At 39.6% G+C, this 11,663-nt stretch overlaps 1 protein-coding gene across 2 annotated transcripts; it reads left to right on the top strand.

The window, feature by feature from the left end:
* Nucleotides 1-23: 23 nt before the first annotated feature.
* tmem30b (transmembrane protein 30B) lies at nucleotides 24-9,869 on the top strand. Of its 2 annotated transcripts, none has more exons than XM_061967935.2 (8): nucleotides 24-77; nucleotides 5,073-5,265; nucleotides 5,400-5,507; nucleotides 6,076-6,183; nucleotides 6,256-6,346; nucleotides 6,465-6,602; nucleotides 8,792-8,998; nucleotides 9,226-9,869. In XM_061967935.2, the coding sequence occupies exons 2-8, from the start codon at nucleotides 5,083-5,085 to the stop codon at nucleotides 9,402-9,404; spliced, it is 1,014 nt and encodes a 337-aa protein (XP_061823919.1). In that variant the 5' UTR covers nucleotides 24-77; nucleotides 5,073-5,082; the 3' UTR covers nucleotides 9,405-9,869. The 2 variants fall into 2 exon arrangements, with proteins under 2 accessions (XP_061823919.1, XP_061823918.1); XM_061967934.2 differs by having other exon boundaries at nucleotides 29-149; nucleotides 9,226-9,868.
* Nucleotides 9,870-11,663: the final 1,794 nt, after the last annotated feature.

The following is an 11,663-nucleotide window of genomic DNA, read 5'->3' on the forward strand; positions in this document are numbered from 1 at the left end:
TGTAGATTTCCACTTATACTGATCTGGGGTCTGTTCGTATGTGTAGGCGCGGCTTGAGAAAAACAGGAAGAAGACAGGTAAAGGTGATCTGTCCCGCACACCTATGCGCTTTGTTGACTTCTTTGTACCCCCATTTGAGCCGACGTACTGTAAGTAACCATAAAACAAATCTTAGAATATTAATATTTGCTACTAATTTTTTTTGACCATTTGATTATGTGTGTGGGGTCATTCACATCGGGTCCTGGCTATTTCTTGGTTTGTGTGTTACAGGAAGTAGGCTTTTGCTAAGTTCCCTTAGTTTAGGAGTAAAGAAAACCTTAATACACAAGATTGGAATGTGTTTTCATGATTTTTTTTCCACACATACAAGTAGGCTATGCTGCAATTGATAAATATATCATCGCGTGTGGTGTAAATCAGGGGTCCCCAACCACCGGGCCATGGATCGATCGGTACCGGGCCGCACAAGAATTAAAAAAAATATATATATATTTATTTTTATTTTTTATTTTTTATTAAATCAACATAAAAAACACAAGATGCACTTACAATTAGTGCACCAACCCAAAAAAACCTCCCTCCCCCATTTACACTCATTCACACTCATTCGCACAAAAGTGTTGTTTCTTTCTGTTATTCAATCAATCAATCAATCAATGTTTATTTATATAGCCCTAAATCACAAGTGTCTCAAAGGGCTGCACAAGCCACAACGACATCCTCGGTACAAAGCCCACATACGGGCAAGGAAAAACTCACCCCAGTGGGACGTCGATGTGAATGACTATGAGAAACCTTGGAGAGGACCGCATATGTGGGTAACCCCCCCCCCTCTAGGGGAGACCGAAAGCAATGGATGTCGAGTGGGTCTGACATAATATTGTGAGAGTCCAGTCCATAGTGGATCCAACATAATAGTAAGAGTCCAGTCCATAGTGGGGCCAGCAGGACACCATCCCGAGCGGAGACGGGTCAGCAGCGTAGAGATGTTCCCAGCCGATGCACAGGCGAGCGGTCCACCCCGGGTCCCGACTCTGGACAGCCAGCACTTCATCCATGGCCACCGGACCTGTGCCCCCCCCCCCCTCAAGGAAAAGGGGAGCAGAGGAGAAAAGAAAAGAAACGGCAGATCAACTGGTCTAACAGGGGGGCTATTTAAAGGCTAGAGTATACAAATGAGTTTTAAGATGGGACTTAAATGCTTCTACTGAGGTAGCATCTCTAATTGTTACCGGGAGGGCATTCCATAGTACTGGAGCCCGAATAGAAAACGCTCTATAACCCGCAGACTTTTTTTGGGCTCTGGGAATCACTAATAAGCCGGAGTTCTTTGAACGCAGATTTCTTGCCGGGACATATGGTACAATGCAATCGACAAGATAGGACGGAGCTAGACCGTGTAGTATTTTATACGTAAGTAGTAAAACCTTAAAGTCACTTCTTAAGTGCACAGGAAGCCAGTGCAGGTGAGCCAGTATAGGCGTAATATGATCAAACTTTCTTGTTCTTGTCAAAAGTCTAGCAACCGCATTTTGTACCAACTGTAATTTTTTAATGCTAGACATAGGGAGACCCGAAAATAATACGTTACAGTAGTCGAGACGAGACGTAACGAACGCATGAATAATGATCTCAGCGTCGCTAGTGGATAAAATAGAACGAATTTTAGCGATATTACGGAGATGAAAGAAGGCCGTTTTAGTAACACTCTTAATGTGTGATTCAAACGAGAGAGTTGGGTCGAAGATAATACTGTCGTTATTAATGTTTCTGGTTCCTACATTATATATCAATATAGATCAATACAGTCTGCAGGGATACAGCCCGTAAGCACACATGATTGTATTTTTTTATGGGACAAATTTTCAAGAATTGACCGGTCCGCAGTAACAAAATGGTTGGGGATGACTTCGTGTTCTGTCTGTTGCTTGGTTCGTGTGTGTTACTGGAAGTAATCTTTTTCTAGGTTCCCTCTGTTTGTCCCTCACTTATCGCTGTTACTGGAAGTAATCTTTTTCTAGGTTCCCTCTGTTTGTCCCTCACTTATCGCTGTTAACATAGCCGCGATACAAGAATATCCGTGAATTAGGGATTATTAACTATAAATCAAACTTAAACAAACTTAACGACCATCTAAATAAGTTGTTCAACATTATGAGAGCCCTCTAGATATTAAATAACACCCTTTAACTTTACGCTCTTTTGATTGGTATATATGAATGTGAGTGTGAATGTTGTCTGTCTATCTGTGTTGGCCCTGCGATGAGGTGGCGACTTGTCCAGGGTGTACCCCTCCTTCCGCCTGAATGCAGGTAGGATAGGCTCCAGCAACCCCCGCGAAATGGAAGGATGGATGGATGATTTAATATAGTAATGCTGCCCCAGGCTGAGACTATTGTGATTGATTGATTGAAACTTTTATTAGTAGATTGCACAGTACAGTACATATTCCGTACAATTGACCACTAAATGGTAACACCCGAATAAGTTTTTTAACTTGTTTAAGTCGGGGTCCACGTTAATCAATTCATGGTACAAATATATACTACCAGCATAATACAGTCATCACACACAAGTTAATCATCAGAGTATATACATTTAATTATTTACATTATTTACAATCCGGGGGGTGGGATGTGGAGGGGGTTGGGCGGGGGGGTTAGGTTTAGTTGCTATCAGCACTTCAGTCATCAACAATTATATCATCTGAGAAATGGACATTGTAACAGTGTAGGTCTGACTTCGTAGGATATGTACAGCGAACATAGTGAGCTCAGAAAGTATAAGAACAAGTATATACATTTGATTATTTAAAATCCGGGGAGGGGGTTAGGCTAGGGTTGTAGTTGCCTGGAGGTGTTCTTTTAGTGCGGTTTTGAAGGAGGATAGAGATGCACTTTCTTTTACACCTGTTGGGAGTGCATTCCATATTGATGTGGCATAGAAGGAGAATGACTTAAGACCTTTGTTAGATCGGAATCTGGGTTTAACGTGGTTTGTGGAGCTCCCCCTGGTGTTGTCAGTGGCCACCATGCTGAACAGCATTGGTTTGGTCTCCTCAACTGGCCAATATTACCGTAAATTGATATTTTATGTTGATACTTAATTTTTAAGCTTGAAAATGCTTAATTTATGACCCAAAAAATTGTAGAATGCGTTTGGAAAAAATATATTTTGAAAACAAAAACAACAAATCCTCGAAAAAATTGTCGCACAGCAGCTAAATGAACACTTAGTGTCTAACAATCTCTGTGAACCTTTTCAATCCGGTTTCAGGGCAAATCACTCTACGAAGACGGCCCTCGCAAAAATGACTAATGATCTACTGCTAACGATGGATTCTGATGCGTCATCTATGTTGCTGCTTCTTGATCTTAGCGCTGCTTTCGATACCGTCGATCATAATATTTTATTAGAGCGTATCAAAACACGTATTGGTATGTCAGACTTAGCCTTGTCGTGGTTTAACTCTTATCTTACTGACAGGATGCAATGCGTCTCCCATAATAATGTGACCTCGGACTATGTTAAGGTAACGTGCGGAGTTCCTCAGGGTTCGGTTCTTGGCCCTGCACTCTTTGGTATTTACATGCTGCCGCTAGGCGACATCATACGCAAATACGGTGTTAGCTTTCATTGCTATGCTGATGACACCCAACTCTACATGCCCCTAAAGCTGACCAACACGCCGGATTGTAGTCAGCTGGAGGCGTGTCTTAATGAAATTAAACAATGGATGTCCGCTAACTTCTTGCAACTCAACGCCAAGAAAACGGAAATGCTGATTATCGGTCCTGCTAAACACCGACATTTATTTAATAATACCACCTTAACATTTGACAACCAAACAATTACACAAGGCGAATCAGTAAAGAATCTGGGTATTATCTTCGACCCAACTCTCTCGTTTGAATCACACATTAAGAGTGTTAGTAGAACGGCCTTCTTTCATCTCCGTAATATCGCTAAAATTCGTTCTATTTTATCCACTAGCGACGCTGAGATCATTATTCATGCGTTCGTTACGTCTCGTCTCGACTACTGTAACGTATTATTTTCGGGTCTCCCTATGTCTAGCATTAAAAAATTACAGTTGGTACAAAATGCGGCTGCTAGACTTTTGACAAGAACAAGAAAGTTTGATCATATTACGCCTATACTGGCTCACCTGCACTGGCTTCCTGTGCACTTAAGAAGTGACTTTAAGGTTTTACTACTTACGTATAAAATACTACACGGTCTAGCTCCGTCCTATCTTGTCGATTGCATTGTACCATATGTCCCGGCAAGAAATCTGCGTTCAAAGAACTCCGGCTTATTAGTGATTCCCAGAGCCCAAAAAAAGTCTGCGGGCTATAGAGCGTTTTCTATTCGGGCTCCAGTACTATGGAATGCCCTCCCGGTAACAATTAGAGATGCTACCTCAGTAGAAGCATTTAAGTCCCATCTTAAAACTCATTTGTATACTCTAGCCTTTAAATAGCCCCCCTGTTAGACCAGTTGATCTGCCGTTTCTTTTCTTTTCTCCTCTGCTCCCCTTTTCCTTGAGGGGGGGGGGGGGGGGGGGGGCACAGGTCCGGTGGCCATGGATGAAGTGCTGGCTGTCCAGAGTCGGGACCCGGGGTGGACCGCTCGCCTGTGCATCGGCTGGGAACATCTCTACGCTGCTGACCCGTCTCCGCTCGGGATGGTGTCCTGCTGGCCCCACTATGGACTGGACTCTTACTATTATGTTGGATCCACTATGGACTGGACTCTCACAATATTATGTCAGACCCACTCGACATCCATTGCTTTCGGTCTCCCCTAGAGGGGGGGGGTTACCCACATATGCGGTCCTCTCCAAGGTTTCTCATAGTCATTCACATCGACGTCCCACTGGGGTGAGTTTTTCCTTGCCCGTATGTGGGCTTTATACCGAGGATGTCGTTGTGGCTTGTGCAGCCCTTTGAGACACTTGTGATTTAGGGCTATATAAATAAAGATTGATTGATTGATTGAGATTGAAACTTTAAAGATGTTCTTGTGGCTTATTTTACAAAAAATATAATCAACATTTTTTTCCACAGAACTAGAAAAATGGTGAAGATTGAGGCGACCAACCGGCCAGACAACACTGCCTTCACCCAGCAGAGACTTCCAGCCTGGCAGCCCATGCTCTCTGCTGGCATCGTCATCCCAGGCTTTGTCCTCATCGGCCTGGCTTTCATAGGCATTGGTGTGGCTCTCTTCATCACCTCACGGAACATTCAAGTGTTGGAGGTAACATGCAACCAACTACAAGTACTTTGCAGACTTGTTAGGTGGAGAAATGATCGCACAGCCTTGACCTTAAAAAAAAGTGTGGTACTCCGATAGTTCATCAATGTTTCAACATTTTTATTTCCTTCTCACAGCTTGACTACACTGGGGTGGAGCAGAACTCCCCATGCTTCAGGTGCTCGGACCCTGATGTGAGGGACTGTGTGTGCACGCTGGAGTTCTCCATTGACAGATTGATTGAGGTGCCGTGGAGTTTTGTACACACTTAAAAACACACATTTTTATTTGTCCCGTTTTAAAACAATCATCCCCATTGTTAAGGAATTATTGAGAATATAATTCATTTTATCCAGGGTAAATTTAGTTAAGGTAATCTAAGACGATCCTTCCTTTTCCAAACCTGGAAAAAAAATGTTTCCAAGAGCAAAAATAAATACAATTTTAAGCCCGTTTTACATATCAATGGGAAAACAAGCTTTCACTGATTATGTTAAGATTAACATATCTCCTCTGTTGTGAGCTTGCTAACTTTGAGGTACAGCTTGCATTCTACTGGTTTCAATGGAAGAAAACTCTGACTCACATGGGGAAGAAGTCATTTGGCGCCATAGCTAATGCTCGAAATTTTCGCAAAAGGGTAAAACAAAGTTAACTAACCACTGTAACTGAGATCCGCTGGTGTCTTGCTTGAGGACGGTTTGACGCTTTTCTTTATTAACATATATTTTAAAAAAATGTATCGCTAAATGGATCGATACTCTGACCTCGCTCTGACCCTTGACTGTTATTTTGTGACGATGCCTCTGATAGGGACCAGTGTTCTTCTATTATGGGCTGTCCAACTACTTCCAGAACTATAGACGATACAGTGTCTCCAGAGACGATAACCAGCTTTACGGAGACTTGGACAGCTTCAAGGTGAGCTATTAAAAAAAAAAAAAAGGTTTTTTTGTTTAAAGTGTTGTTAACATGTTTTTAATTTGTTAATAGTCTCCCCTTGATGAATGTGCACCCTATCAATACAACAGCGACAACGTACCGATTGTGCCGTGCGGCTCCATCGCAAACAGCATGTTTAACGGTATGCTGATGTCTTCGTGAGCGCTTGTTGCTACATTGAACCAGTATTAATTACATTAAACCAGTATTAAGTACATTAAACCAGTATTAATTAATGTATTTTCATTGGGTTCTTGCAGACACATTCAGGCTGTTTCAGACCGTGAATGGTCAGCCGAGGCTGGTGCCCTTGGATGGAAAAGGGATCGCTTGGTGGACAGATTACAACATCAAGTTCAGAAACCCTAGCGTCACGCCTCTGAGAGACGCATTCAATGGTTAGTCATGTTAGGTTTTCATTTGACCAGAATACACTTCTATAGTAGAGCTATGCATATGGCTTCTTAAATATAGTATATAATATATATATATGCCCTTATGTGGGCTCCGAACCGAGGATGTCGTTGTGGCTTGTGCAGCCCTTTGCGACACTTGTGATTTAGGGCCATATAAATAAACATTGATTGAGTGATTGATTAAATATGTATTTGTTGATTTAATAAGCAGCCCCAGAGGGTGTTAAATTAAGAAAGTTAAGGTAGTGTTTTATTTTTCAAATTAGTTGTTTTAGAGAGGTCAACTTCGTTTTGCTAATTGTGACAAGAAAGAAAGAATGAATTAAAAAGATGCGATTTGCTGAGTTCAATCTTTTTTTTAAACTTGTTTTATTGCTTTTATGTATTAAGATTTTCAATGACATACATACCTGCCAACTACTCCGGTTTTCCCGTAATTAGTACGGTTTTCATCAACCTATTCCGGGTTACGGTTGCAGTGATAAAAAATACGTTTTTTCGTTAATTAAATTTTTTTTATTTTTTTTTAAGTTTTATTCACGAAATCGCGTAACAACAATGACAATCGACACTGCTTCCCGTAACTTCCTATCGAGCCATTCCGAATGCCATGCGGGAGGCTATTTATAGCACCGCTGCCAAGCACGAGGCACCTGTTGCCATTGTTTCCAAACGAGCGAACGATCATGGAATCAGCCGGAGAAAAATCGCAAACGAGTCTTAAACCGAAAAGAAAACTGCAGTCATTCCGTGAAGAATATTCAAAAGCCTATCCGGGAATAATTATCCGTTCCAAAAAGGGTGAAAACTACGCGAATTGCACCTTGTGCAGACAAGATTTTTCGATCGGACACGGAGGAATTAGCGATGTAAAAGACCACGTTGGGACAAAAAAACACAAGTCTAATGCCGTTGCTAGCGATACAAGTGGAAAACTTTCAACGTTTTTCGGATTTTAGCCACAAAAAGGTAATGACACCAATGTTATCTATTGGAATTGTTTAGTACTGTTATACTGTTAAAAGTGTTTATACTATTTATGCTTTCAAGTCCAAGTTGAAGAAATCTTGTTAAATGTTGACAGCATAACTACCAAAATACAGAAGTATGTCCTTAATATTTTTGCAGTGCTATTTCTGTTGAAAAGTTAAAATGATTACATTAGAGATGTGATGTGCCACTTTTCAAGTGTCTGATGGCTTAAATTAATTTTCATTAATTTTTCATATTTTGAATTCTTTTGAAAGGCTTACAAAAAAACTACATTTGAATTGTAATTCCATGCTATTGACAGGACTATTAATTTTAATGAAGTTAGCTTACCATGTTTACAGTATGATAATTGTGATAGAAATGCGAATTTTAGGCACAGAATATTTTTTTCAATTGAACAAGGCAGTAGATTATACAAGCTTGGACAGAAAGTTAATAATGACACCAATTTTTTTTTTAATGGAATTGTTTAGTACTGTTTTACCATTTGTTTACTGTAAAAAGTGTTTATACTGTTTATACTTTCAATTAACAAATTGAAGTCTTGTGAAAGGTTGACAGGATAACTGGCATTAACTGTCAAAATAATTTCAAACTATTGAAGTTAGCTTACAGAATAAACATGTCAATCAACCCATATGATTTTTGCTGTAATATTTTTGTTTTGAAAAGTCACTGTGACTAATAGAAAAGTGATGGTTTTAGCAACATTTTAACCTGTCTGAATGCTAATAATCATTTTGCGTCGGGGGGCAAAGACCCCCCACCAGGACTTTGTCCTGGACCTACCGGGGCCTGCGGCCCCTGGACCCTGGCTACTAGGTTTTTCTGATTTCAAAAGTTGGCAGGTATGGACATAACATTTTCAATGATAATGTTAGTAAATTAGCTACTAAAAACTCTAAAAAAAAATGATGTGGTACATTACATGGGACATGTAAGTGTCATAAAGACAGCCAAAAGAGGTTGAGATGGGAATAAATCTAAAGGTAAAATATAGCGTAGAAATGCACCAAATTGCAGGAAATATTATTTCGGGGCTTGCGCAGCAGTACTTTGTGCAGATAGAAATGTTCCTCTTTTTTTTTTCCTCAAAGGGTGCTCACATTCCTGTAGTTTACCTCTGATTTATTCAACATAAAAACCGCCTAATCTTGAGTGTTTCTGTTGACTCACAGGCACCGTCATGCCGCTGTTTTGGCCCCGACCGGCTTTTGAGTTGGACACCTCAGACCCTGCAAACAACGGCTTCATCAATCAAGACTTCCTGGTGTGGATGCGAAGAGCCGCCCTGCCTGATTTCCGAAAATTATACCGCCGAATCACGGAGGGGGATTACGCAGATGGCCTCCCAGCGGGAAACTACTCACTGGAAATTTCCTACAGTATCCTTCACATAAATGCCTGATTGATTGTTACGCCTCTGATGCAGCAGTATTGCTTTACAGTGACAAGCAGGTAAACTTGTTTGACAGGTTGGGTGAGCTCCTGCTTTGTGAACACTGTTCTCTGATGTGTGTACACACTACACAACCAAAACAATTGGATAATGTCAGAGCTATAGAAAATGTAGTCTGTGTTCTATTTCCTTCACCCTCGTCCACCACACCAGACTATCCTGTGTTGAGCTTCAGCGGCAGTAAGACGGTAGTGTTCAGCAACGTGTCTTGGATGGGCGGCAAGAACGAGTTCCTAGGTATCGCCTACCTGGTGATTGGCTCGCTTTGTGTCGTCATGTCCGTGGTCATGCTCATCGTCTATGCCAAGTTCAAGTTCCCAGAGGAGGACTGAGAAGCGTCGTGAGTTTTAATGCGCCATGAACTGATTGGAAATTTGATGGTGTAGACATCAAGGTTGGCGCTGCATGTGCACAAGGTAGTGTGTGGAGGGTGTTTGTGTACAGTACTTGTTTCCTTGGCTTGTTTATATCCACATCGATGCATCTGCGATGACTCTGAAACGATGAAAGCAGAATGGATTTACAGACTGTTTTAAAATGTATGTGGCAGGGTTTTGTCTCAGGATTTATTTTTGCGGTTTTAGTTCATTCTTTTTACTCCATACGATACTTTGTTTTAAATCAGCAGCACAGGCCAAAAAGTTGGATTTGCACATTAAAATGTAAATGCAGTTTATTTTACTCTATAGATTTTTTTCCCCTAGCTTTGTATGTCTGATGTACTTTTAACTTTTATTCTATTTCCCACTCACTTGGTTTTACCTCATGTTAATATTTATGCAATAAAATAATGCAAAAACTTCTGAACTTTGTGAAAATGTAGTCTTTTTATTTTTATTAGCAATGTACTGCTATTTCTGACCCTCTACAAGGGCCCATATAGAAAAACTAAATGTGTCTTATCGTGTCTCCTCATCGCAAATGTTTTTTTTTTCATAGCAGCTCTATTTCTAATAGAAGGTATGTTTAATATTATTTTGGGAATATTCAACGGGCCACAAAAAAAGCCGAGTTTCGTTACGCCAATGGCCCCTGACTTTGGACATTCTTGTCTACATCTTTTAATTATAAATAAATAATGATAAATGGGTTGTACTTGTATAGCGCTTTTCTACCTTCAAGGTACTCAAATATCAGTCAAATAACTTTGCAGTTTGCTAGAAGATGAATGAAAATGAATAAATTGCATAAATTATTATTTAGTGAAGATGTAATGTTTCCAAACAAGTTTAATCTTTTAAACGGCTATTTTAACCGAATGATGAGAACCGATTTGCAGTTGCAAACGGTTCATTTTGGAGCCGTTTGATATACAAATCTCCTGAGTGGACAGGAAAATACATTTGGATTCACTTTTCTGGTTAAATATAATTCAGGTGTACACACATCAGGTTGGTTATTACAGTTTTGCATGCATATTTTTATTTTGTCTTCAGTTTTATTACCATGTTAATATACACATTATTATTATTCATTATTTATATATTTTTATCTGTACTTGATAGCCACAAAGTTTTTTAGGTAAAGGTAAATTCAAAACAGTGATTCTTAGAGCCTAAAAAAGTCTGCAGGCTCTCGAGCAGTGGTTATCAAACTATATATATATATATATATATATATATATATATATATATATATATATATACATACATACATACATATATATGCATATATATATATATATATATATATATATGCATATAAATATATATATATATGTTTATGTATATATATACTGTATATATATATATGTGTATATATATATGTGTATGTATGTATATATATATATATATATATATATATATATGTGTGTATATATATATATGTATATATATATATATACAAACCCTATTTCCATAGGAGTTGGGAAATTGTGTTAGATGTAAATATAAACGGAATACAATGATTTGCAAATAAATAAATCATAAATGGGTTATACTTGTATAGCGCTTTTCTACCTTCAAGGTACTCAAAGCGCTTTGACAGTATTTCCACATTCACCCATTCACACACACATTCACACACTGATGGCGGGAGTTGCCATGCAAGGCGCTAACCAGCAGCCATCAGGAGCAAGGGGTGAAGTGTCTTGCCCAAGGACACAACGGATGTGACTAGGATGGTAGAAGGTGGGGATTGAACCCCAGTAACCAGCAACCCTCCGATTGCTGGCACGGCCACTCTACCAACTTCGCCACGCCGTCAAATAATTTTTAACCCATATTCAGTTGAATATGCTACAAAGACAACATATTTGATGTTCAAACTGATGAACATTTTTTTTTTTGCAAATAATCATTAACTTTAGAATTTGATGCCAGCAACACGTGACAAAAAAGTTGGGAAAGGTGGCAATAAATACTGATAAAGTTGAGGAATGCTCATCAAACACTTATTTGGAACATCCCACAGGTGAACAGGCAAATTGGGAACAGGTGGGTGCCATAAATGGGTATAAAAGTAGATTCCATGAAATGCTCAGTCATTCACAAACAAGGATGGGGCGAGGGTCACCACTTTGTCAACAAATGTATGAGCAAATTGTTGAACAGTTTAAGAAAAACCTTTCTCAAACAGCTATTGCAAGGAAT

This window comes from Nerophis lumbriciformis, linkage group LG08, assembly GCF_033978685.3.
Source record: "Nerophis lumbriciformis linkage group LG08, RoL_Nlum_v2.1, whole genome shotgun sequence".
Taxonomy (NCBI): Eukaryota; Metazoa; Chordata; class Actinopteri; order Syngnathiformes; family Syngnathidae; genus Nerophis; species Nerophis lumbriciformis.